Consider the following 27,503-nt stretch of genomic DNA (forward strand, 5'->3'; position numbering starts at 1 on the left):
AGAGGAGAGAGACAGTAGGAGAACAGAGGACAGGGACAGTAGGAGAATAGAGGACAGGGACAGTAGGAGAATAGAGGAGAGGGACAGTAGGAGAATAGAGGAGAGAGACACTAGGAGAATAGAGGAGAGAGACACTAGGAGAATAGAGAAAAAGAAGGGTTGAAGAGGTAAAGGTTAGGAAGTATGATGAAGACAAAGAAGAGTTGGGACAAGGGCATTTTGATATTTTACTAGGCAAGTTAAGAACAAATTCTTATTTTCAATGACGGCCTAGGAACAGTTGGTTAACTGCCTGTTCAGGGGCAGAACGACAGATTTGTACCTTGTCAGCTTGGGGGTTTGAACTTGCAGCTTTTCCGGTTACTAGTCCAACGCTCTAACCACTAGGCTACCCTGCCACCCCTATCAGACACTCAAACTCGCCGTTTTTACATGATCAGTGGATCAGATGATTGACCCGTTGAGGCTTCCGTACTTTTGGAAATTCACTCTAAGTTGGGGTGAAGTTTTCTAGTTGGAATAATATTTTGGTCGCTACAGGGATTACTTATAAATTGCGTTATTATTGGTTTGCTGCTTTGATTGGTATATTTTTTAACTGAGTGGGAGATGATTGTGTGTTTCATTGTACTAAAGTGACAAATAATCCCCCTCATAATTAGATGAAAGCGTGTGATCATTCAATTATCCCAGATATGCCGTCTGTGTTTGTAATTATTCACACCTGTTTTCAGCCGCCGGGCTCTGATGTGTGTGTGCGTGTGTGCGTGCATTTGTGTGTGTGTGCGTGTGTGTGTGTGTGCGTGTGTGTGTGCATGTGTGTGTGTGTGCATAGGTACGTGTGTGCTCGTGTGTTCCACCGTCAGGCTCAAGAGGCCATGCAGCCATTTTACAGAAATTCACTTCCACAGTCATTTGTGTTGCTCTGGGTAATTACGAGAGAGAGAGAGAGATGTTTTTATTTCATTAAACAAAATAAAGGAAAATTGGTATACTGTAGGCCTAGTAATGTTCTGTGTGGTTAATATATGCAGCTCTGTTGTCCAATGGCAGCAGACTAGCAGCTCTAAACTGCCTGGAACCAGTGATTATGGGCCCTGGTAAATAGTAGTGCATTACCCTATGGGCCCTGGTCAATAGTAGTGCATTACCCTATGGGCCCTGGTCAATAGTAGTGCACTACCCTATGGGCCCTGGTCAATAGTAGTGCACTACCCTGTGGGCCCTGGTCAATAGTAGTGCACTACCCTATGGGCCCTGGTCAACAGTAGTGCACTACCCTGTGGGCCCTGGTCAATAGTAGTGCACTACCCTATGGGCCCTGGTCAACAGTAGTGCACTACCCTATGGGCCCTGGTCAACAGTAGTGCACTACCCTATGGGCCCTGGTCAACAGTAGTGCACTACCCTATGGGCCCTGGTCAACAGTAGTGCACTACCCTATGGGCCCTGGTCAACAGTAGTGCACTACCCTATGGGCCCTGGTCAACAGTAGTGCACTACCCTATGGGCCCTGGTCAACAGTAGTGCACTACCCTATGGGCCCTGGTCAACAGTAGTGCACTACCCGATGGGCCCTGGTCAACAGTAGTGCACTACCCTATGGGCCCTGGTCAACAGTAGTGCACTACCCTATGGGCCCTGGTCAACAGTAGTGCACTACCCTATGGGCCCTGGTCAACAGTAGTGCACTACCCTATGGGCCCTGGTCAACAGTAGTGCACTACCCTATGGGCCCTGGTCAACAGTAGTGCACTACCCTATGGGCCCTGGTCAACAGTAGTGCACTACCCTATGGGCCCTGGTCAACAGTAGTGCACTACCCTATGGGCCCTGGTCAATAGTAGTGCACTACCCTATGGGCCCTGGTCAACAGTAGTGCACTACCCTATGGGCCCTGGTCAACAGTAGTGCACTACCCTATGGGCCCTGGGTGCACAACAGTAGTGCACTACCCTATGGGCCCTGGTCAACAGTAGTGCACTACCCTATGGGCCCTGGTCAACAGTAGTGCACTACCCTATGGGCCCTGGTCAACAGTAGTGCACTACCCTATGGGCCCTGGTCAACAGTAGTGCACTACCCTATGGGCCCTGGTCAACAGTAGTGCACTACCCTATGGGCCCTGGTCAACAGTAGTGCACTACCCTATGGGCCCTGGTCAACAGTAGTGCACTACCCTATGGGCCCTGGTCAACAGTAGTGCACTACCCTATGGGCCCTGGTCAACAGTAGTGCACTACCCTATGGGCCCTGGTCAACAGTAGTGCACTACCCTGTGGGCCCTGGTCAACAGTAGTGCACTACCCTGTGGGCCCTGGTCAATAGTAGTGCACTACCCTATAGGCCCTGGTCAACAGTAGTGCACTACCCTATGGGCCCTGGTCAACAGTAGTGCACTACCCTATGGGCCCTGGTCAACAGTAGTGCACTACCCTATGGGCCCTGGTCAACAGTAGTGCACTACCCTATGGGCCCTGGTCAACAGTAGTGCACTACCCTATGGGCCCTGGTCAACAGTAGTGCACTACCCTATGGGCCCTGGTCAACAGTAGTGCACTACCCTATGGGCCCTGGTCAACAGTCGTGCACTACCCGATGGGCCCTGGTCAACAGTAGTGCACTACCCTATGGGCCCTGGTCAACAGTAGTGCACTACCCTATGGGCCCTGGTCAACAGTAGTGCACTACCCTGGGCCCTGGTCAACAGTAGTGCACTACCCTATGGGCCCTGGTCAACAGTAGTGCACTACCCTATGGGCCCTGGTCAACAGTAGTGCACTACCCTATGGGCCCTGGTCAACAGTAGTGCACTACCCTATGGGCCCTGGTCAACAGTAGTGCACTACCCTATGGGCCCTGGTCAATAGTAGTGCACTACCCTATGGGCCCTGGTCAACAGTAGTGCACTACCCTATGGGCCCTGGTCAACAGTAGTGCACTACCCTATGGGCCCTGGTCAACAGTAGTGCACTACCCTATGGGCCCTGGTCAACAGTAGTGCACTACCCTATGGGCCCTGGTCAATAGTAGTGCACTACCCTATGGGCCCTGGTCAACAGTAGTGCACTACCCTATGGGCCCTGGTCAACAGTAGTGCACTACCCTATGGGCCCTGGTCAACAGTAGTGCACTACCCTATGGGCCCTGGTCAACAGTAGTGCACTATAAAGGGAATAAGGTACCATTGGAACAACATGTATTGATAAACAGGGTCAGGGCCACAGAATGATAAATGCAGAGTGATCAACACATATTTGTTGAGTACAGAGAGAGTGGTGATGGATGGTGAATCAGATCAGACAGGTGAAAGCAGAAGCTTAGAGGTCCGGCTGCTGTCAGGGTGCTGTCAGGGTGCTGTCCGGCTGCTGCCAGGGTGCTGTCAGGGTGCTGTCCGGCTGCTGCCAGGGTGCTGTCAGGGTGCTGTCAGGGTGCTGTCAGGGTGCTGTCCGGCTGCTGTCAGGGTGCTGTCCGGCTGCTGTCAGGGTGCTGTCAGGGTGCTGTCAGGGTGCTGTCAGGGTGCTGTCCGGCTGCTGTCAGGGTGCTGTCAGGGTGCTGTCCGGCTGCTGCCAGGGTGCTGTCAGGGTGCTGTCAGGGTGCTGTCCGGCTGCTGTCAGGGTGCTGTCAGGGTGCTGTCCGGACGGTGTTTGACGTGTCTCACAAGGGAAATGTGTACCAAACATAGCCTTCTTCATGGATGATCACACAGACAAATACGCACACACACACTGGAAAGGACAGCAAGCAGACTACAATTTTCATGTCTGTAGCTCCTGATTTTAGATCCTAACACACAGCTGTTCACTGAAGACAGATCTGACAGACTGAACACACCACAACACAGGCTAAAGAGGGATGCGCACACACACACACACACACACACATCACTCACAGACACACATACACACACAGACACACACATACACACTCACACCACACACAGAAACACACATACACACACTTACTGCTTAAGGTAGTCCATCGTATCCGATGAAGACTTCCACTACTGCTCGTGGCTTCACTGATGACTATATAATCCAATGTGGGATGCTCACTGTCTGCTACAGACAGAGCACACAAACAAAGGCCTGTTCCATTGAGGCCAATGCAGGCATGGTCATATGTCTTCTCTGTCGCTTTGCCAGGCTACGTTCAGTCCCTTTTCCCCGGCCAACTGCACTCCTTGATGACAGAGGCCGTGCCAGCTGGAATGTTCCGCAGCAACGGTGTGGAGGGAGACAGGGTTTATCTTTGTCTCTACAGCATCTTCCCTAGTTGCAGCTGTCCCTACAGCATCTTCCCTAGTTGCAGCTGTCCCTACAGCATCTTCCCTAGTTGCAGCTGTCCCTACAGCATCTTCCCTAGTTGCAGCTGTCCCTACAACATCTTCCCTAGTTGCAGCTGTCCCTACAGCATCTTCCCTAGTTGCAGCTGTCCCTACAGCATCTTCCCCAGTTGAAGCTTTCCCTACAGCATCTTCCCCAGTTGCAGCTGTCCCTACAGCATCTTCCCTAGTTGCAGCTGTCCCTACAGCATCTTCCCCAGTTGCAGCTGTCCCTACAGCATCTTCCCCAGTTGCAGCTGTCCCTACAGCATCTTCCCCAGTTGCAGCTGTCCCTACAGCATCTCCCCCAGTTGCAGCTGTCCCTACAGCATCTTCCCCAGTTGCAGCTGTCCCTACAGCATCTGTCCCAGTTTAAGCTGTCCCTACAGCATCTTCCCCAGTTGCAGCTGTCCCTACAGCATCTGTCCCAGTTGAAGCTGTCCCTACAGCATCTTCCCCAGTCGAAGCTGTCCCTACAGCATCTTCCCCAGTTGAAGCTGTCCCTACAGCATCTTCCCTAGTTGCAGCTGTCCCTACAGCATCTTCCCCAGTTGAAGCTGTCCCTACAGCATCTTCCCTAGTTGCAGCTGTCCCTACAGCATCTTCCCTAGTTGCAGCTGTCCCTACATCTTCCCTAGTTGCAGCTGTCCCTACAGCATCTTCCCTAGTTGCAGCTGTCCCTACAGCATCTTCCCTAGTTGCAGCTGTCCCTACAGCATCTTCCCCAGTTGCAGCTGTCCCTACAGCATCTTCCCCATTTGCAGCTGTCCCTACAGCATCTGTCCCAGTTTAAGCTGTCCCTACAGCATCTTCCCCAGTTGCAGCTGTCCCTACAGCATCTGTCCCAGTTGAAGCTGTCCCTACAGCATCTTCCCCAGTCGAAGCTGTCCCTACAGCATCTTCCCCAGTTGAAGCTGTCCCTACAGCATCTTCCCTAGTTGCAGCTGTCCCTACAGCATCTTCCCTAGTTGCAGCTGTCCCTACAGCATCTTCCCTAGTTGCAGCTGTCCCTACAGCATCTTCCCTAGTTGCAGCTGTCCCTACAGCATCTTCCCTAGTTGCAGCTGTCCCTACAGCATCTTCCCCAGTTGCAGCTGTCCCTACAGCATCTTCCCTAGTTGCAGCTGTCCCTACAGCATCTTCCTAGTTGCAGCTGTCCCTACAGCATCTTCCCCAGTTGAAGTTTTCCCTACAGCATCTTCCCCAGTTGCAGCTGTCCCTACAGCATCTTCCCTAGTTGCAGCTGTCCCTACAGCATCTTCCCCAGTTGCAGCTGTCCCTACAGCATCTTCCCCAGTTGCAGCTGTCCCTACAGCATCTTCCCCAGTTGCAGCTGTCCCTACAGCATCTCCCCCAGTTGCAGCTGTCCCTACAGCATCTTCCCCAGTTGCAGCTGTCCCTACAGCATCTGTCCCAGTTTAAGCTGTCCCTACAGCATCTTCCCCAGTTGCAGCTGTCCCTACAGCATCTGTCCCAGTTGAAGCTGTCCCTACAGCATCTTCCCAGTCGAAGCTGTCCCTACAGCATCTTCCCCAGTTGAAGCTGTCCCTACAGCATCTTCCCTAGTTGCAGCTGTCCCTACAGCATCTTCCCCAGTTGAAGCTGTCCCTACAGCATCTTCCCTAGTTGCAGCTGTCCCTACAGCATCTTCCCTAGTTGCAGCTGTCCCTACAGCATCTTCCCTAGTTGCAGCTGTCCCTACAGCATCTTCCCTAGTTGCAGCTGTCCCTACAGCATCTTCCCTAGTTGCAGCTGTCCCTACAGCATCTTCCCCAGTTGCAGCTGTCCCTACAGCATCTTCCCCAGTTGCAGCTGTCCCTACAGCATCTTCCCCAGTTGCAGCTGTCCCTACAGCATCTGTCCCAGTTTAAGCTGTCCCTACAGCATCTTCCCCAGTTGCAGCTGTCCCTACAGCATCTGTCCCAGTTGAAGCTGTCCCTACAGCATCTTCCCCAGTCGAAGCTGTCCCTACAGCATCTTCCCCAGTTGAAGCTGTCCCTACAGCATCTTCCCTAGTTGCAGCTGTCCCTACAGCATCTTCCCTAGTTGCAGCTGTCCCTACAGCATCTTCCCTAGTTGCAGCTGTCCCTACAGCATCTTCCCTAGTTGCAGCTGTCCCTACAGCATCTTCCCTAGTTGCAGCTGTCCCTACAGCATCTTCCCCAGTTGCAGCTGTCCCTACAGCATCTTCCCCAGTTGCAGCTGTCCCTACAGCATCTTCCCTAGTTGCAGCTGTCCCTACAGCATCTTCCCCAGTTGCAGCTGTCCCTACAGCATCTTCCCCAGTTGCAGCTGTCCCTACAGCATCTTCCCCAGTTGCAGCTGTCCCTACAGCAACTTCCCTAGTTGCAGCTGTCCCTACAGCATCTTCCCTAGTTGCAGCTGTCCCTACATCTTCCTAGTTGCAGCTGTCCCTACAGCATCTTCCCTAGTTGCAGCTGTCCCTACAGCATCTTCCCCAGTTGAAGCTGTCCCTACAGCATCTTCCCCAGTTGCAGCTGTCCCTACAGCATCTTCCCTAGTTGCAGCTGTCCCTACAGCATCTTCCCCAGTTGCAGCTGTCCCTACAGCATCTTCCCAGTTGCAGCTGTCCCTACAGCATCTTCCCCAGTTGCAGCTGTCCCTACAGCATCTTCCCCAGTTGCAGCTGTCCCTACAGCATCTTCCCCAGTTGCAGCTGTCCCTACAGCATCTTCCCAGTTGCAGCTGTCCCTACAGCATCTTCCCTAGTTGCAGCTGTCCCTACAGCATCTTCCCCAGTTTCAGCTGTCCCTACAGCAGCTTCCCCAGTTGCAGCTGTCCCTACAGCATCTTCCCCAGTTGCAGCTGTCCCTACAGCATCTGTCCCAGTTGAAGCTGTCCCTACAGCATCTTCCCCAGTTGCAGCTGTCCCTACAGCATCTGTCCCAGTTGAAGCTGTCCCTACAGCATCTTCCCCAGTTGAAGCTGTCCCTACAGCATCTTCCCCAGTTGAAGCTGTCCCTACAGCATCTTCCCCAGTTGCAGCTGTCCCTACAGCATCTTCCCTAGTTGCAGCTGTCCCTACATGATCTGTCCCAGTTGCAGCTGTCCCTACAGCATCTGTCCCAGTTGCAGCTGTCCCTACAGCATCTGTCCCCGTTGCAGCTGTCCCTACAGCATCTGTCCCAGGGGCAGCTGTCCCTACAGTATCTGTCCCAGTTGCAGCTGTCCCTACAGCATCTCTCCCAGTTGCAGCTGTCCCTACAGCATCTGTCCCAGTTGCAGCTGTCCCTACAGTATCTGTCCCAGTTGCAGCTGTCCCTACAGCATCTGTCCCAGTTGCAGCTGTCCCTACAGCATCTGTCCCAGTTGCAGCTGTCCCTACAGCATCTTTTGCGGCAGGCGATCCTCTGGTATCAGGATGGCATGTCCGAGCCATCTGAGCTGGTGGTGTGTGATGGATGCCTCAATGCTCCTGCAGTTGGTTCTCTGTAGGATCACTAAGTACATGGACTGTCCATGTTCCACATCCATAAAGGAGTGGAGATACACACACTGCCTGGTGGACTGCAACTTTGGTTTGTAGGTGCTGGTTGATGTTTTTTTTACATCTTCCCTGCCGTTCAAAAGATTCTGGAAATCCTGGTCAATGTCACAGTCTTCTGAGAGGATGCTTCCAAGGTATTTAAAGTGTGTTACAGCAGCCAGGGAATGAGTCTGAGATGGAGAATGTGTTTCTGGTGGAGGATCAGATGACCACTGACTTGGGACCTCTGTTTTGGGATGTTAACAGACAGCCCCATTCTGCTGTATGCTCTAACAGCTGCTGTGAGGGTGGCTTGTACAGCTTCTGGGGTACGGGCCACGAGCGCAGTCATCTGTGTACAAGGAGACATAGGGCACATAGGGGACATAGAGGATGTGCTTGTCCCAACATAATTTCTTCGCTGTTGGAATGGGCTCTGGTGACATGGAAAAAAGTCCAAGACGACCAGCACCTCCGTGGAAGCACCGCCTGTTGCACGCCACCAGCATGTTACTTTTCTCACAGAGTGAGCTCCCATAAACTTTGTCTTCCCAGACTTACCCACAAGGCAGTGGCACGGTGGTTGGCCGATGCCAGGGCGTGTCCACATAATGTGGGCCTGTGCACTGCACCTCTGGGTACCGCTGTAGCTCCAAGATCCCCTGCCGAGTGAGCCTGGGACCACGGGGACGCCCAGTTAACGGGTGTTACCACGAGGAGGCCCGGCAGGCGTCTTGGTGAAGGAGAGGCTGTATACTGGCAAGTGAAGGCTTACATGCAGAGCTTCCCGGTTTGCCACAAGTGCTCGCCAGTGGAAGCAAGCTGTAAGCGAGAGGGTTACAAGCAGGTGGGAAGTAGGCATGCACCTTCCCTCTAACTACTGCACAACTGCACCAGATGCATCAAAACACCCTGTGGGGTACACACACACACACACACACACAGCGGCTGCTCTCATTGCTGTCTGATTAAACGCAGCTCTATTAGGTCAGGAAACAAAAGCGATGATGCATGAGACTGTTTTCTGGTCTCCTCTCTCTCCAGGTTCTTCCTCAAGTTCTTCCTGAAATGCAACCAGAACTGTCTGAAGAATGCAGGGAACCCACGAGACATGAGACGATTTCAGGTGGGAGAGAGAGAACCATAAAGCCTAATTGTACATAATTTCATTAGACACAACAGTAATGCTGTTTGATGGTAGCTTTCAGGTTCTGTCTCACGTGTCCTTGTCTGTACCCCTGTCCCCTTTTCCTCTATGTCTTTTGTGCCTCCTGTCCCTGTCTGTCCCAGGTGGTGGTGTCTACCACGGTGAGTGTGGACGGACATGTCCTCTCTGTGTCTGACAACATGTTTGTCCACAACAACTCTAAACACGGTCGAAGGGCCAGGAGACAAGACCCTTCAGAAGGAACACCCTCGTACCTGGAGCATGGTAAACTCTCTCTATCTTTTTCTCCCTCCTCAACTCTATCGCTACTTTCCTCTTCCCTCACTTTATTTCTCTCTCTTCTCCCCCTCCCCACTCCTCTCCTTCCTTTTCCTCTCTTCTCCCCCCCTCTCCTCTCCTCTCTCCTCCTCTCCTCTCCTCTCCTCTCCTCTCCTCTCCTCTCCTCTCCTCTCCTCTCCTCTCCTCTCCTTCCTTTTCCTCTCTTCTCTCCCTCTCCTTCCTTTTCCTCTCTTCTCCCCCTCTCCTCTCCTCTCCTTCCTTTTCCTCTCTTCTCCCCCTCTCCTATCCTTCCTTCTCCTCTCTTCTCACCCACTCTCCTCTCCTTTCTTTTCCTCTCTTCTCACCTCCTCTCCTCTCCTTCCTTTCCTCTCTTCTCCCCATCTTCTCTCCTCTCCTTCCTCTCCTCTCTTTTCCCCCTCTCCTCTCCTCTCCTTCTCCCTCCTATCAATACATCCCTCTTCCTTCACTTTATTTATCTCTTCTTCTCCCCTCCTCTCCTATCTTTTCCTCTCTTCTCACCTCTCCTCTCCTTCCTTTTCCTCTCTTATCCCCCTCTCCTTTCCTTTCCTCTCCTCTCCTCTCCTCTCCTCTCCTCTCCTCTCCTCTCCTCTCCTCTCCTCTCCTCTCCTCTCCTCTCCTCTCTTTTCCTCTCTTCTCCCCTCTCCTCTCCTCTCCTCTCCTCTCCTCTCCTCTCTTTTCCCTCTTCTCCCCCTCTCTCTCCTCTTCTCTCCTTCCTTTTCCTCTCTCCTCCCACCTCTCCCCTCCTCTCCTTCCTTTTCCTCTCTTCTCCCCCTCTTCTCTCCTCTCCTCTCCTCTCTTCTCACCTCCTCATCTCTCCTCTCCTTTCTTTTCCTCTCTTCTCACCTCTCCTCTCCTTCCTTTTCCTCTCTTATCCCCCTCTCCTCTCCTTTCTTTTCCTCTCTCCTCTCCTCTCCTTCCTTTTCCGCTCTTCTCACCTCCTCTCCTCTCCTTTTCCTCTCTTCCCCCTCTCCTCTCCTTTCTTTTCCTCTCTTCCCCCTCTCCTCTCCTTTCTTTTCCTCTCTTCCCCCTCTCCTCTCCTTCCTTTTCCTCTCTCCTCCCCCCTCTCCTCTCCTCTCTCTCCCTCCTTTTCCTCTCTCCTCCCCCTCTCCTCTCCTCTCCTTCCTTTTTCCTCTCTTCTCCCCCTCTCCTCTCCTCTCCTTCCTTTTCCTCTCTTCTCCCCCTCTCCTCTCCTCCCCTTCCTTTTCCTCTCTTCTCCCCTCTCCTCTCCTTCCTTTTCCTCTCTTCTCCCCCTCTCCTCTCCTCTCCTCTCCTCTCCTTCCTTTCCTCTCTTCTCCCCTCTCCTCTTCCCTCCTCTCCTCTCCTTCATTCTCCTCTCTTCTCCCCCTCCTCTCCTCTCCTCTCCTCTCCTCTCCTCTCCTCTCCTCTCCTCTCCTCTCCTCTCCTCTCCTCTCCCTCTCCTCTCCTTCCTTTTTCTCTCCTCTCCTCTCCCCCCTCTTCCTCTCTTCTCCCCCTCTTCTCTCCTTCCTTTTCCTCTCTTATCCCCCCTCCTCTCCTCTCCTCTCCTCTCCTCCCCCCTCTTCCTCTCTTCTCCCCCTCTTCCTCTCTTCTCCCCCTCTTCTCTCCTTCCTTTTCCTCTCTTATCCTCCCCTCTCCTCTCCTTCCTTTTCCCTCTGAGATGATGAGAGCAGCAGTGAATCCTGTATTCCCCAGTGGCCGGCTCTTGTTAGAACTGCCATAGTGTCTTATGAGGACCATGTGTCGTAGCAGGACTATGGTTCATGAGAGCCCAGGAAGCTTAAAGACCAAGCTGAGCTTATTTCCTATGAGACCTGGCTGGGTTTATCCTCCAGCCTCTACCCCCCCCAAAGCTTTTCCCAGGTTAACACACACAAGCGTGCTCGATCTCGCGCGAACACAACACACACACACACACACACACACACACACACACACACACACACACACTGAAACCCCTAATACTTTCCTCCAACTCAAAGTAATCCAGTTAGATTCTCATGATCTTTTCCCTGACGGTAAATAACAGGAACATATTTTTCCTGTGTGGAACGACCTCAACCCCAGGGACCATTGTGATCAAACTATGACTGGATTTGGGTGATAAAGCACACTAGATTACATTAAGATTCAGCGTTAAGTTTTAAGTCGCTGTGATGACTATTTTCAAGGTCTGTGTCCCAAATGGCACCTTATTCTCTAAATGGTGTAGTATTTTACACCAGGGCCCATATGGAGAGGGGGGAAATAAGGAATAGAAGGAGGAATAGAGCAGGGGGAGAACACAACATTACAGGGAAGAGAGTGGAGGAGAAAACAACATTACAGGGAAGAGAGTGGAGGAGAACAGAACATTACAGGGAAGAGAGTGGAGGAGAACACAACATTACAGGGAAGAGAGTGGAGGAGAACACAACATTACAGGGAAGAGAGTGGAGGAGAACACAACATTACAGGGAAGAGAGTGGAGGAGAACACAACATTACAGGGAAGAGAGTGGAGGAGAACACAACATTACAGGGAAGAGAGTGGAGGAGAACAGAACATTACAGGGAAGAGAGTGGAGGAGAACACAACATTACAGGGAAGAGAGTGGAGGAGAACACAACATTACAGGGAAGAGAGTGGAGGAGAACACAACATTACAGGGAAGAGAGTGGAGGAGAACACAACATTACAGGGAAGAGAGTGGAGGAGAACACAACATTACAGGGAAGAGAGTGGAGGAGAACACAACATTACAGGGAAGAGAGTGGAGGAGAACACAACATTACAGGGAAGAGAGTGGAGGAGAACACAACATTACAGGGAAGAGAGTGGAGGAGAACACAACATTACATTACAGAGAAGAGAGTGGAGGAGAACACAACATTACAGGGAAGAGAGTGGAGGAGAACACAACATTACAGGGAAGAGAGTGGAGGAGAACAGAACATTACAGGGAAGAGAGTGGAGGAGAACACAACATTACAGGGAAGAGAGTGGAGGAGAAACACAACATTACAGGGAAGAGAGTGGAGGAGAACACAACATTACAGGGAAGAGAGTGGAGGAGAACACAACATTACAGGGAAGAGAGTGGAGGAGAACACAACATTACAGGGAAGAGAGTGGAGGAGAACACAACATTACAGGGAAGAGAGTGGAGGAGAACACAACATTACAGGGAAGAGAGTGGAGGAGAACACAACATTACAGGGAAGAGAGTGGAGGAGAACACAACATTACAGGGAAGAGAGTGGAGGAGAACAGAACATTACAGGGAAGAGAGTGGAGGAGAACACAACATTACAGGGAAGAGAGTGGAGGAGAACAGAACATTACATTACAGGGAAGAGAGTGGAGGAGAACACAACATTACAGGGAAGAGAGTGGAGGAGAACACAACATTACAGGGAAGAGAGTGGAGGAGAACACAACATTACAGGGAAGAGAGTGGAGGAGAACACAACATTACAGGGAAGAGAGTGGAGGAGAACACAACATTACAGGGAAGAGAGTGGAGGAGAACACAACATTACAGGGAAGAGAGTGGAGGAGAACACAACATTACAGGGAAGAGAGTGGAGGAGAACACAACATTACAGGGAAGAGAGTGGAGGAGAACACAACATTACAGAGAAGAGAGTGGAGGAGAACACAACATTACAGGGAAGAGAGTGGAGGAGAACAGAACATTACAGAGAAGAGAGTGGAGGAGAACACAACATTACATTACAGGGAAGAGAGTGGAGGAGAACACAACATTACAGGGAAGAGAGTGGAGGAGAACACAACATTACAGGGAAGAGAGTGGAGGAGAACACAACATTACATTACAGGGAAGAGAGTGGAGGAGAACACAACATTACAGGGAAGAGAGTGGAGGAGAACACAACATTACAGGGAAGAGAGTGGAGGAGAACACAACATTACAGGGAAGAGAGTGGAGGAGAACACAACATTACAGGGAAGAGAGTGGAGGAGAACACAACATTACAGGGAAGAGAGTGGAGGAGAACACAACATTACAGGGAAGAGAGTGGAGGAGAACACAACATTACAGGGAAGAGAGTGGAGGAGAACACAACATTACAGGGAAGAGAGTGGAGGAGAACACAACATTACAGGGAAGAGAGTGGAGGAGAACACAACATTACAGAGAAGAGAGTGGAGGAGAACACAACATTACAGGGAAGAGAGTGGAGGAGAACAGAACATTACAGAGAAGAGAGTGGAGGAGAACACAACATTACATTACAGGGAAGAGAGTGGAGGAGAACACAACATTACAGGGAAGAGAGTGGAGGAGAACACAACATTACAGGGAAGAGAGTGGAGGAGAACACAACATTACATTACAGGGAAGAGAGTGGAGGAGAACACAACATTACAGGGAAGAGAGTGGAGGAGAACACAACATTACAGGGAAGAGAGTGGAGGAGAACAGAACATTACAGGGAAGAGAGTGGAGGAGAACACAACATTACAGGGAAGAGAGTGGAGGAGAACACAACATTACAGGGAAGAGAGTGGAGGAGAACAGAACATTACAGGGAAGAGAGTGGAGGAGAACACAACATTACAGGGAAGAGAGTGGAGGAGAACACAACATTACAGAGAAGAGAGTGGAGGAGAACACAACATTACAGGGAAGAGAGTGGAGGAGAACACAACATTACATTACAGGGAAGAGAGTGGAGGAGAACACAACATTACAGGGAAGAGAGTGGAGGAGAACACAACATTACAGGGAAGAGAGTGGAGGAGAACACAACATTACAGGGAAGAGAGTGGAGGAGAACAGAACATTGCAGGGAAGAGAGTGGAGGAGAACACAACATTACAGGGAAGAGAGTGGAGGAGAACACAACATTACATTACAGGGAAGAGAGTGGAGGAGAACACAACATTACAGGGAAGAGAGTCAGGGAGCATGGGGAGAGAGGATAGGTGTGAGAGTAGAGATGGAAGAAGTAGGGGAGCTGGGAGAAGAAGGATGCATGAGAGAGGAGAGGAGAGGAGGTTTTGTGAAGTATCAGGGCCTGTTTGAGGCAGTACTAGGCAATCAGCGCACAATGATATGTATTGCGGTATCAGGGCCTGTTTGAGGCAGTACTAGGCAATCAGCGCACAATGATATGTATTGCGGTATCAGGGCCTGTTTGAGGCAGTACTAGGCAATCAGCGCACAATGATATGTATTGCGGTATCAGGGCCTGTTTGAGGCAGTACTAGGCAATCAGCGCACATTGATATGTATTGCGGTATCAGGGCCTGTTTGAGGCAGTACTAGGCAATCAGCGCACAATGATATGTATTGCGGTATCAGGGCCTGTTTGAGGCAGTACTAGGCAATCAGCGCACAATGATATGTATTGCGGTATCAGGGCCTGTTTGAGGCAGTACTAGGCAATCAGCGCACAATGATATGTATTGCGGTATCAGGGCCTGTTTGAGGCAGTACTAGGCAATCAGCGCACAATGATATGTATTGCGGTATCAGGGCCTGTTTGAGGCAGTACTAGGCAATCAGCGCACAATGATATGTATTGCGGTATCAGGGCCTGTTTGAGGCAGTACTAGGCAATCAGCGCACAATGATATGTATTGCGGTATCAGGGCCTGTTTGAGGCAGTACTAGGCAATCAGCGCACAATGATATTTATTGCGGTATCAGGGCTTGCGGTATCAGGGCTTGCGGTATCAGGGCTTGCGGTATCAGGGCTTGCGGTATCAGGGCTTGCGGTATCAGGGCTTGCGATAGGCAGTACTAGAGGAGCAACGAACACAACAGATGGCAGAGAGGAAGACCCCAAATGTTAATCATATCACATGGATTCATGTTTCACCATCTGGTTGACTCACACACACACGCCATCAGGGTCGATGAAAATACGTGCAGGATGAAGAGGAGGAGAGATGAAAAGGGAGAGAGGCAGAGGAGGGAGGGGAGAGAGGGGAGAGTGAAGAGAGAGGAAAGGGAAGGATGACAGAGAGAGAGGAGGGTAAAGAAAGAGAGGAGAGAGAGGCAGAAGAGAGATGGGGAAAGAGCAGAAGTCATTCTGTAGTAAAGTGGATTACCCTGCTTTGGAGAATGACATCATGTCTGACAAGCTGAGATCTGTAAAGTTGAGGAGATTAAGCCTTTATTTATTATTTATTTGTAATTCCACTGCTGTTCTTTTCTCCAATCTGATCCAGTAATGTAAAGCCTGTAATCATAAGATCCAGGGGTCAGTATTACGCCTCACAGCAGACCTGCTTATGAATTGGAGAATTGAGTTTTTCTCTTCATAGAATCAATCAGAAGGGAGAAACTGTACTGTGGGAGTTAAAGCTATATTTCTGATCTCCCTCCCTCAACAGCCACCCCTTGTATCAAGGCCATCAGCCCCAGTGAGGGCTGGACTACAGGCGGGGCTACAGTAATTATCATTGGAGAAAACTTCTTTGATGGACTTCAGGTCATATTTGGTACCATGCTGGTCTGGAGTGAGGTCAGTAGCATATTAATCTGTTTTGTGTGTGTGTGTGTGTGTGTGTGTGTGTGTGTGTGTGTGTGTGTGTGTGTGTGTGTTTGTTGTGTGTTTGTTTGACAAAAATTGTGAACAAACAAAAATTTCACAAACTGGGGACATTTTGTTAGTCCCCACAAGGTCAAATGTTATTTCTGGGGGTTTAGGGTTAAGGGTAGAATTACGCTAAGAGTTAGGGTTAGTAGCAAGGGTTAAATATAGTTTTTTGGGGTTAGGGTGAGGGTTAGAAGTTTGGAACCACCCAGGCTCTTTCTGGAGCTGGTCGCCCGGCCAAATTGAGCAATCGGGAAGAAGATCCTTGGTCAGGAGCTGCCCAAGAACCCGATGGTCACTGACAGAGCTCCAGAGTTCCCCTGTGGAGATGAGAGAACCTTCCGCAAGGACAACCATCTCTGTAGCACTCAACCAATCAGGCCTTTATGGTAGAGTGGCCAGACGGAAGACACTCCTCAGTAAAAGGTACATGACAGCCCGCTTGGAGTTTGCCAAAACGCACCTAAAGGACTCTCACACCATGGTCAGATGAAAGCAAAATTTAACTCTTTGGCCTGAATGCCAAGAGCCATGTCTGTGGGAAACCTGGCACCATCCCTACGGTGAAGCATGGTGGTGGCACCATCCCTAAGGTGAAGCATGGTGGTGGCACCATCCCTAAGGTGAAGCATGGTGGTGGCAGCATCCCTAACGTGAAGCGTGGTGGTGGCAGCATCCCTAAGGTGAAGCATGGTGGTGGCACCATCCCTAAGGTGAAGCATGGTTTTGGCAGCATCCCTAAGGTGAAGCATGGTGGTGGCACCATCCCTAAGGTGAAGCATGGTGGTGGCAGCAGCATCCCTAAGGTGAAGCGTGGTGGTGGCAGCATCCCTAAGGTGAAGCATGGTGGTGGCAGCATCATGCTGTGGGGATGTCTTTCAGCGGCAGGAACTGGGAGACTAGTCAGGGTTGAGGGAAAGATGAACGGAGCAAAGTACAGAGAGATCCTTGATGAAAACCTGCTCCAGAGCGCTCAGGACCTCAGACTGGGGTGAAAGGTTCACTTTCGTACATGACAATGACCCTAAGCAGACAGGCAAGACTTCGGGACAAGTCTCTGAATGTCCTTGAGTGGCCCAGCCAGAGCCCAGACTTGAACTCAATCAAACATCTCTGGAGAGAGAATTGAAAATAGCTGTACATCGACGCTCCCCATCCAACCTGACAGAGCTTGAGAGGATCTGCAGAGAAGAATGGGAGAAACTCCCAAATACAGGTGTGCTAAGCTTGCAGTGTAATACCCAAGAAGACTCAAGGCTGAAATCGCTGCCAAAGGTGCTTCAACTAAGTACTGAGGAAACGGTCTGAATACTTATGTAAATGTGATATTTCAGTTGTTTTTTCCATTTTTTCTTCACAAAAATCCCAAAATCAATTTTTGCTTTGTCATTATGGGGTATTGTTGTACATTGATGAGGGGAAAAAAACTATGTAAACATTTTTATAATAAGGCTGTAACCCAACAAAATGTGGAAAAAGTCTAGGGTCTGAATACTTTCCGAAGTCACTGTGTAGAACTTGTTTTTATTAACATTTTATTTAACCTTTTTTAACTGTCAGTTAAGAACAAATTATTATTTACAATGAGATACAATGAATACACCGGCCAAACTCGGACAACGCTGGGCCAATTGTGCACCACCCTATGGGACTCCCAATCACGGCCGGTTGTGATACAGCCTAGAATCGAACCAGGGTCTGTAGTGACACCTCTAGCAAGTGAAGTAGATATGTAATATTACAACCTTCCTTTGTCCCCTGTCCCCCTCCGTAGCTGATCACAGCCCACGCCATCCGGGTGCAGACTCCCCCAAGACACATCCCTGGGGTTGTAGAGGTCACTCTGTCATACAAGTCTAAACAGTTCTGCAAGGGCACACCTGGACGCTTCATATACACAGGTAAATACACCTTAATTTAACACACCTGGACGCTTCATATACACAGGTAAATACACCTTCATTTAACACACCTGGACGCTTCATATACACAGGTAAATACACCTTAATTTAACACACCTGATGCTACATATTTCCAGGTAAATACATCTTAATTTAACACACTTGATGCTACATATTCCCAGGTAAATACACCTTAATTTAACACACCTGATGCTACATATTTCCAGGTAAATACATCTTAATTTAACACACTTGATGCTACATATTCCCAGGTAAATACACCTTAATTTATTAACATATACACTGGGGATGAGAGGAGAGTGGAGAGTGGAGAGAAGGGAGGAGGAGAAATGAAAGGAGAGAGGGGGAGAGAGGAGGAGGGATAGGAGAGGAGTGGCGAGAGAGGGGAGGAGGAGCAAATGAAAGAGGAGGGGGGGAGAGGAGAGGGATGGGAGAGGGAGTGGGGAGAGAGGGGAGTGAAGAGCAATGAAAGGAGAGGGGGGAGAGAGGAGAGGGATGGGAGAGGAGTGAAAGGAGAGGGGGGGAGAGAGGGGAGTGAGGAGCAATGAAAGGAGAGGATAGGATAGGATAGGATAGGATAGGAGAGGAGAGGAGAGAGAGAGAGAGAGGAGAGGAGAGGGAGAGGAGATGGGAGAAGGGACTATGGGATTACCATGGTCGGCCATCTTGGCCTCCTGGCTGGTGATTGGCTCCAGTCTGGGTTTTAGTGCCAGTCGGTAATCATATAGTACTGGCATGGTGTGGCTTGGCAGCTGGCAAGGGCATGGCACATTGACATGCACACACACACATACACATTCACACACACACGGGGACAGCTGGTATCACTAATCAACTTGTGTTGGGGAGAGGAACCACATGCTGCCTGCTCACAGACCTAATTAATTCATCACACACAATACTGCTGCTACTACTGGAATAAACACACACACACGCAAACACACACACACACACACATACACACACAGAAACACATACTGTACAGTCGTGGCCAAAAGTTTTGAAAATGACACAAATATTAATTTCCACAAAGTTTGCTGCTTCAGTGACTTTATATATTTGTGTCAGATGTTACTATGGAATACTGAAGTATAATAACAAGCATTTCATAACTGTCAAAGGCTTTTATTGACAATTACATGAAGTTGATGCAGAGTCAATATTTGTAATGTTGACCCTTCTTTTTCAAGATCTCTGCAATCTGCCCTGGCATGCTGTCAATTAACTTCTGGGACACATCCTGACTGATGGCAGCCCATTCTTGCATAATCAAATCTTGGAGTTTGTCAGAATTTGTGGGTTTTTGTTTGTCCACCCGCCTCTTGAGGATTGACCACAAGTTCTCAATGGGATTAAGGTCTGGGGAGTTTCCTGGCCATGGACCCAAAATATCGATGTTTTGTTCCCCGAGCCACTTCTCGTTATCACTTTTCCCTTATGGCAAGGTGCTCCATCATGCTGGAAAAGGCATTGTTCTTCACCAAACTGTTCCTGGATGGTTGGGAGAAGTTGCTCTTGGAGGATGTGTTGGTACCATTCTTTATTCATGGCTGTGTTCTTCGGCAAAATTGTGAGTGAGGCCACTCCTTGGCTGAGAAGCAACCCCACATGAATGGTCTCAGGATGCTTTACTGTTGGCATAACACAGGACTGATGGTAGAGCTCACCTTGTCTTCTCTGGAAAAGCTTTTTTCCGGATGCCCCAAACAATCAGAAAGGGGATTCATCAGAGAAATTGACTTTACCCCAGTCCTCAGCAGTCCAATCCTGTACCTTCTGCAGAATATCAGTTTGTCCCTGATGTTTTTCCTGGGGAGAAGTGGCTTCTTTGCTGCCCTTCTTGACACCAGGCCATCCTCCAAAGTCTTTGTCTCACTGTGCATGCAGATGCACTCACACCTGCCTGCTGCCATTCCTGAGCAAGCTCTGTGCTGGTGGTGCCCCGATCCCGCAGCTGAATCAACTTTAGGAGATGGTCCTGGCGCATGCTGGACTTTCTTTGGCGCCCTGAAGCCTTCTTCACAACAATTGAATCACTCTCCTTGAAGTTCTGATGATCCGATAAATGGTTGATTTAGGTGCAATCTTACTGGCAGCAATAATCCTTGCCTGTGAAGCCCTTTTTGTGCAAAGCAATGATGATGGCATGTGTTTCCTTGCAGGTAACCATGGCTGACAGAGGAAGAACAATGATTCCAAGCACCACCCTCCTTTTGAAGCTTCCAGACTTTTGTTTGAACTCAATCAGCATGACAGAGTGATCTCCAGACTTGTCCTCGTCAACACTCACACCTGTGTTAACGAGATCATCACTGACATGATGTCAGCTGGTCCTTTTGTGTCAGGGCTGAAGTGCAGTATAATTTTTGGGGGGGACTCAGTTAAATTTTATGGCAAAGAGGGACTTTGGAATTAATTGCAATTCATCTGATCACTCTTCATAACATTCTGGAGTATATGCAAATTGCCATCATACAAACTGAGGCAGCAGACTATGTGAAAATTAATATTTGTGTCATTGTCAAAACTTTTAGCCACGACCTAACACACACACAGAACAGGGAAGTGGGTCGAGAAAAGGAAACTGGGTGTATGTTCACATGTAAAGCTGTTTTTATTCTGGGCAGCCTGCTTTTTCTCTCCTTCCCTCTCTCTCTCTCCTACAAGTCCATTTACATGTATCACCATTCATCAAAGAAGCTACAAGCCCTTCCTCCAGGCAGAGATGTAATGCTGTAATCCTGTGAGGTCTGTTAGGGCTGTAAAGAGCTGTGAAGTGCTGGCAGGCTTCTGGCTGTAGATTGGTTGTGTCCCAAATGGCACCCTGTATAGTGCAATCCTTTGACATGAGCCCTATGGGTCCTGATTAAAAGTAATCCTCTATATAGGTAATAGGATGCCATTTGGGACGCATGTTGGAGGTGCATGATGATGAACATCTCTCGTTCAGAAGTCAATCCTTTCCTCTTCAGAATGCAGTCGCCACCTCGCTTAGCAACTGCGTATCACTGCTGATATTAAAAGACCCTGCTGCTGGAGCACATATAAATCGAAATAATGTTATTGGTCGCGTACACATATTTAGCAGATATTATCGCAGGTGCAGCGAAATGCTTATGTTTCTACGTCTAACAGTGGTACTTAACAATACAAAACTGGACACACAAATCCCCAGATATGAAAGGAAATAAGTTATGAAATACCAGAACGAGCACTGTCAGATTCGGAATATAAATATACTGCATAAACAGTACCAGTCAAAAGTTTGGACTCACCAACTCATTCAAGATTTTTTTCTTTATTTTGACTATTTTCTACATTATAGAATAATAGTGAAGACATCAAAACTATGAAATAACACATATGGAATCTTGTAGTAACCAAAAAGTGGTAACCTCACTCATAGCCTGGTTCCTCTCTAGGTTTCTTCCTAGGTTTTGGCCTTTCTAGGGAGTTTTTCCTAGCCACCGTGCTTCTACACCTGCATTGCTTGCTGTTTGGGGTTTTAGGCTGGGTTTCTGTACAGCACTTTGAGATATCAGCTGATGTACGAAGGGCTGTATAAATAATTTGATTTGATTTTGATTAAACAAATCAAAATATGTTTTATATTTGAGATTCTTCAAAGTAGCCACCCTTTGCCTTGATGACAGCTTTGCACACTCTTGTCATTCTCTCAACCAGCTTCATGAATGCTTTTTCCAACAGTCTTGAAGGAATTCCCACATATGCTGAGCACTGCTTTTCCTTCACTCTGTGGTCCAACTCATCCTAAACCATATCAATTGGGTTGAGGTCGGGTGATTGTGGAAGCCACGTCATCTAATGCAGCACTCCATCACTCTCCTTCTTGGTCAAATAGCCCTTACACAGCCTGGAGGTGTGTTTTGGGTCATTGTCCTGTTGAAAAACAAATGATAGTCCCACTAAGCGCAAACCAGATGGGATGGCGTATAGTTGCAGAATGACGTGGTAGCCATGATGGTTAAGTGTGCCTGTGGAAGCGATAGGAACTGGAAGAAGATCCCTTAGAAATCTGGATTCCCAATGAAATCTCATTGAAAAGAGAGTGACCTCAAAAACAATCTGTATGGTTTGTCCTCAGGGTTTCACCTGCTCAGTAGGTTCTGTTATACTCACAGACATGATTCAAACAGTTTTAGAAACTTGAGTGTTTTCTATCCAAATATACTAATAATATGCATATCTTATCTTGTGGGGATGAGTAGCAGGAAGTTGAATTTGGGCATGCATTTCATCCAGACGTGAAAATACTTCCCCCTGTCACCAAGAAGTTAAGAATGAGAAAAATTCCACAAATGAACTTTTCACAAGGCACGCCTGTTAATGAAATGCATTCCAGTTGACTACCTCATGTAGATGTTTGAGCAAATGCCACGAGCGTGCAAAGCATGGTAGAGTACCAGGTGGTAGCCAGCTTGTAACAGTGACTAACTTCAGGTCAGGGTACTGGGCGGAGGCCGGCTAGTGGCGACTATTTAACAGTCTGATGGCCTGGAGATATAAGCTGGTTTTAGTCTCTCGGTCCCAGCTTTGATGAACCAGTACTGTCTCTGTCTTTTAAATGGTAACAGGGTGAACAGGCCATGGCTGGCTTGATGATCTTCTTGGCCTTCAGGTGACACACAGCGTGCTGTAGTTGTCCTAGAGGGCAAGCAGTGTGACCTGGTGATGCGTTGGGCTGACCACACCACCCTCTGGAGGGGCGTGCTCCCTCTGCTGTCTCCCTGAAGTCCACCATCAGCTCCTTTGTTTTGTTGATGTTGAGGGGAGAGGTTATTTTCCTGGCAAAACCAGGGCCCTCATTTCCTCCCTCTAGGCTGTCTCGTCGTTGTTGGTAATTGGTGTTGTGTTTTCAGCAAATCTGATGATTGAGATTGGAGGCGTGCGTGGCCCCGCAGTCATGGGTGAAAAGGGAGTACAGGAGGGACCTAAGCACGCACCCTTGTGGGGCCCCCAGTGTTGAGGATTAACCTGGTGGAGGTGTTGTTGCCTACCTTTATGAACCTGGGGTTGATCAGGAAGTTCAGGACCCAGTTGCATAAGGCAGGGTTCAGACCCAAGGACGTGAGCTTAGTGCTTCATGATGACAGAAATGAGTGCTATGGGTATTAGTCATTTACTTCATTTACCTTCGTATTCTTGGGTACAGGAACAATGGTGGACATCTCGAAGCAAGTGGGGACAGCAGTCTGGGATAGGAGAGATTTAATATGTCCATAAACTCTTCACATGCTCTGATGACGTGGCTTGGGTGCCGTCTGGGCTGACAGCCTAGCGAGGGTTAACAGGCTTAAATGTCTTACTCCGTCGGCCATAGAGAACGAGACTTTACAATCCTTGTGAGCAGCGATGGCCCGCGTTGGTGGCTCTGTGTTTTCATTGAAGCGGGGAGAAGAAGGTGTTTATCTTGTCTGGGAGCAAGACGTGGGGAGATCATCAGTGTCCGCAATGTGGCTGGCTTTCCCTTTATAATCCATGTTGGGCTGGAGTCTGCCACATACAGTGCCTTATGAAAGTATTCACCCCTTTGGCATTTTTTCCTATTTTGTTGCTTGACAACCTGGAATTAAAATGTATTTTGGGGGTTTTGTATTATTTGATTTATACAACATGCCTACCACTTGAAGATGCTAAATATATTTTAATGTGAAACAAACAAGGAATAAGACAAAAAAGAACATTTGAGTGTGCATAACTATTCACACCCGCTAAAGTCGATACTTTGTAGAGCCACCCCTTGCAGCAATTACAGCTGCAAGTCTTTGGGATATGTCTCTATAAGCTTGGTACATCTAGCCACTGGGATTTTAACCATTCTTCAAAGCAAAACTGCTCCAGCTCCTTCAAGTAAGATGGGTTCCGCTGGTGTACAGCAATCTTTAAGTCATAGCACAGATTCTCAATTGGATTGAGGTCTGGGCTTTGACTAGGCCATTCCAAGACATTTAAATGAGAGTTGCTTCAGCAGTACTGTATGCTTAGGGTCATTGTCCTGCTGGATGGTGAACCTCCGTCCCGGTCTCAAATCTCGGTAAGACTGAAACAGGTCACCCTCAAGAATTTCCCTATATTTAGCACCATCCATCATTCCTTCAATTCTGACCAGTTTCCCAGTCCTGCCGATGAAAAACATCCCCACATCATGATGCTGCCACCACCATGCTTCACTGTGGGGATGATTTTCTCGGGATGATGGGGGTTGTTGGGTTTGCGCCAGACATAGTGTTTTCCTTGATGGCCAAAAAGGTACATTTGAATCTCATCTGACCAGAGTACCTTCTTCCATATGTTTGGGGAGTCTCCCATACTCCTTTTGGCAAACACCAAACGTATTTGCTTATTTTTTTCTTTAAGCAATGGCTTTTTTTCTGGCCACTCTTCTGTAAAGCCCAGCTCTGTGGAGTGTACGGCTTAAAGTGGTCCTATGGACAGATACTCAAATCTCCTCTGTGGATCTTTGCAGCTCCTTCAGGGTTATCATTGGTCTCTTTGTTGCCTCTGATTAATGCCCTCCTTGCCTGGTCACTGAGTTTTGGTGGGCGGCCCTCTCTTGGCAGGTTTGTTGTGGTGCATTATTCTTTCTATGTTTTAATAATGGATTTAATGGTGCTCCGTGGGATGTTCAAAGTTTCTGATAATTCTTTAGAACCCAACCCTGATCTGTACTTTCAAAACTTTGTCCCTGACCTGTTTGGAGAACTCCTTGGTCTTCATGGTGCCGCTTGCTTGGTGGTGCTCATTGCTTAGTGGTGTTGCAGACTCTTGGGCCTTTCAGAACAAGTTTATATATACTGCGATCATGTGACAGATCATGTGACACATAGATTGCACGCAGGTGAACTTTATTTGACTAATTATTTGACTTCTGAAGGTAATTGGTTGCACCAGATCTTATTTAGGGGCTTCATAGCAAGGGGCTGAATCCATATGCAGGCACCACTTTTCTGTTTTATTTTTGTAATTTTTGAACAAGTAATTTCATTTAATTTCACTTCACCAATTTGGACTATTTTCTGTTTGTTCATTACATGAAATCCAAATAAAAATATATTTAAATTACAGGTTGTAATGCAACAAATAGGAAAAAACGCCAAAGAGGGGATGAATACTTTTGCAAGTCACTGTACTGTGTCTTGTGTCTGAGCCGTTGAATTGCGACTCCACTTTGTCTCTGTAGTGTCGTTTTGGCTGTTTGATATCTGTTTGTACATGTCCATGTTCCCAGTCACCTTGCCGTGGATAAATGTGGTGCTGCGCTTTTTCAGTTTTTTGCGTGATTGCTGGCATCTATCCGTGGTTTCTAGTTTGGATAAGTTGTAATCCTCACAGTGGGAACAACATCCTCTATGCACTTCCTGATGAACTCAGTCACCGAGTCAGTGTATACGTCAATACTATTCTCATTATGGGTAGTTGCTAAAAATTGGGTACGCACACACACGCACACATGCACGTGCATACATACAAAGATAATGCTCTCTCTCTGACAGACAGACACATTAAGAGTAGTATTTCTGGGTCTAGTACTGATTAGGTGTGAAGCATCAGTAATCAGTCAGGAAGCTGAGGATGCTGTTAGAACAGGACAGGGATGGGAGAAGACTAAAATACAGCAACAGAATATTAACAACCTGAAAGACTCTAAATGTGTCCCAAATGGCTCCTTTATAAAGCCCATAGGGCCCTGGTCAAAAGTAGTGCGCTACAGAGGGAATAGTGTGCCATTTAACTCCCATTCTCTCTATGTTGTATCTAACCACTATTCCACAGAGGGGTGGAAAGAGCCAGAAGTTGTTTGCCATTTTTATATTGAAAGGAACTGTGAAATGGAAGAACTTCAGTCTGTACCTGTATTACTGGCATTAGTATCAGTGTGTAGTACAGATGGACCGTAGAAGCACACACCCACAATCTCTGTCTGTCTGTCTGTCTGTCTGTCTGTCTGTCTGTCTGTCTGTCTGTCTGTCTGTCTGTCTGTCTGTCTGTCTGTCTGTCTGTGTCTGTCTGTCTGTCTGTCTGTCTGTCTGTCTGTCTGTCTCTCTCTCTCTGTCTCTCTCTCTCTCTGTCTCTCTCTCTCTCTGTCTCTCTCTCTCTCTGTCTCTCTCTCTCTCGCTCTCTCTCTCTCTATAACAGTTGAGTGCAGTAGCGAGGTGGTCTATTACTTTCTCTCCCTTCCCATTTGTGAATTCAGTCCTTTATTGAGCTGCCGTGGAGTCTGCTGTTGATTAAAACTTCTGGATTCTCCTGGTAGAGATGGGGAGCACCCCCCCCCCCTACAGTCAGACACAGTTCCTAAACAACCTCCATATTATGGGGATATTCAAATGAGATTCAGGGTTTAAATGGAATGGAATGGTAGGAAGGAATTGGAATGTCCAGATGGTGGAATACCACATTATAATCTACCCTAAAGATCAGTATTGGATTTATGTTGATTATAGGATTTTCCATTTTGCACTTTTATGATGGGTTAGATTATAAAATATTGTTTGCTATAGGTCTAGTAATCTTACTGTAATCTTAATTCCTAGATTTGTTGAACTTTTGGTATTATCACAGTGAAATGTCATATTTATATACATTCATTGGTAAAATTCTCAAGCATCTGTTTAAAAAGTAAAATAGGCAGGCTTTCCTTTCTAAAAAAATAAGTGATCCATTCTATGGGTCTGAATTTCCTGACGTTTCATCCTCTTGACATGTTCAAGTGATGTGTAATTTAGTCTGTCTGATCCTCCAAATAAACTCAATCACCGGAGAAATGGATCAAAACAAGATTGTATGGAATTGATTTAGGTTGGGGGGTAGGGTCAGTGTGTGTTTGTGTGTGTGATTGTGTGAGTTTGTGTGTGTGAAGAATGAAGCAGTAATACTATTGAACCTCCAGTGGCTGAATCGATCCTTAGCCAGCTATCATGAGATCCCACCTGAACACTGGAGAACGGAGGAGGGAGGGAGGGAGAATGGCTTATGAAGGTATTGAGAGAGAGAGAGAGAGAGAGAGAGAGAGAGAGAGAGAGAGAGAGAGAAAGGGTTGAGAGAATCAGAACAGGTGTCCCTGTTCCTCCTTCATACTACAGGAAGATAGATCACTGGCTGTCCAAACCTTCATCCATCTGTCCTCTTACCCTCGCATACATACTCCCCCCGCTCACCCCCTAACGCATACATACTCTCCCGCTCCTCCCCCTCCCTAACTCATACATACTCTCCCCGCTCCTCCTCCCCCTCCCTAACTCATACATACTCTCCCCCTCCTCCTCCTCCCTCCCTAACTCTACATACTCTCCCCGCTCCTCCTCCCCCTCCCTAACTCATACATACTCTCCCCGCTCCTCCTCCCCCTCCCTAACTCATACATACTCTCCCCGCTCCTCCTCCCCCTCCCTAACTCATACGCTCTCCCCCTCCTCCCCCCCTAACTCATACATACTCTCCCGCTCCTCCTCCCCCTCCCTAACTCATACATACTCCCCTCATACTCTCCTCCTCCTCCCTAACTCATACATACTCTCCCCGCTCCTCCTCCCCCTCCCTAACTCATACATACTCTCCCGCTCCTCCTCCCCCTCCCTAACTCATACATACTCTCCCCGCTCCTCCTCCCCCTCCCTAACTCATACATACTCCCCCGCTCCTCCTCCCCCCCTAACTCATACATACTCCCCCGCTCCCTCCCCCTCCCCTCGCTAACTCCCTGTACATACTCCACCTGCTACTCTCCTCCTCCCCCTCCCTAACTCATACATAC

The 27,503-nt window shown here is 48.5% G+C and overlaps 3 protein-coding genes across 4 annotated transcripts in view; 2 read left to right on the forward strand and 1 right to left on the reverse strand.

Moving 5' to 3' along the window:
• The window catches only part of LOC112239335 (moesin-like), a 168,493-nt gene that overhangs the window by 96,751 nt on the left and 44,239 nt on the right, over window positions 1-27,503 (reverse strand). The gene's annotated exons all lie outside the window — the stretch shown is intronic.
• Window positions 1-27,503, forward strand: part of LOC112239334 (zinc finger C4H2 domain-containing protein) — a 149,065-nt gene that overhangs the window by 82,084 nt on the left and 39,478 nt on the right. The gene's annotated exons all lie outside the window — the stretch shown is intronic.
• LOC112239586 (transcription factor COE1-A-like) lies at window positions 7,947-17,972 on the forward strand. The gene is made up of 4 exons (XM_042325999.1): window positions 7,947-8,937; window positions 9,102-9,243; window positions 15,604-15,734; window positions 17,581-17,972. The coding sequence occupies exons 1-4, from the start codon at window positions 8,923-8,925 to the stop codon at window positions 17,725-17,727; spliced, it is 435 nt and encodes a 144-aa protein (XP_042181933.1). The 5' UTR covers window positions 7,947-8,922; the 3' UTR covers window positions 17,728-17,972.

This window comes from Oncorhynchus tshawytscha, linkage group LG08, assembly GCF_018296145.1.
Source record: "Oncorhynchus tshawytscha isolate Ot180627B linkage group LG08, Otsh_v2.0, whole genome shotgun sequence".
Taxonomy (NCBI): Eukaryota; Metazoa; Chordata; class Actinopteri; order Salmoniformes; family Salmonidae; genus Oncorhynchus; species Oncorhynchus tshawytscha.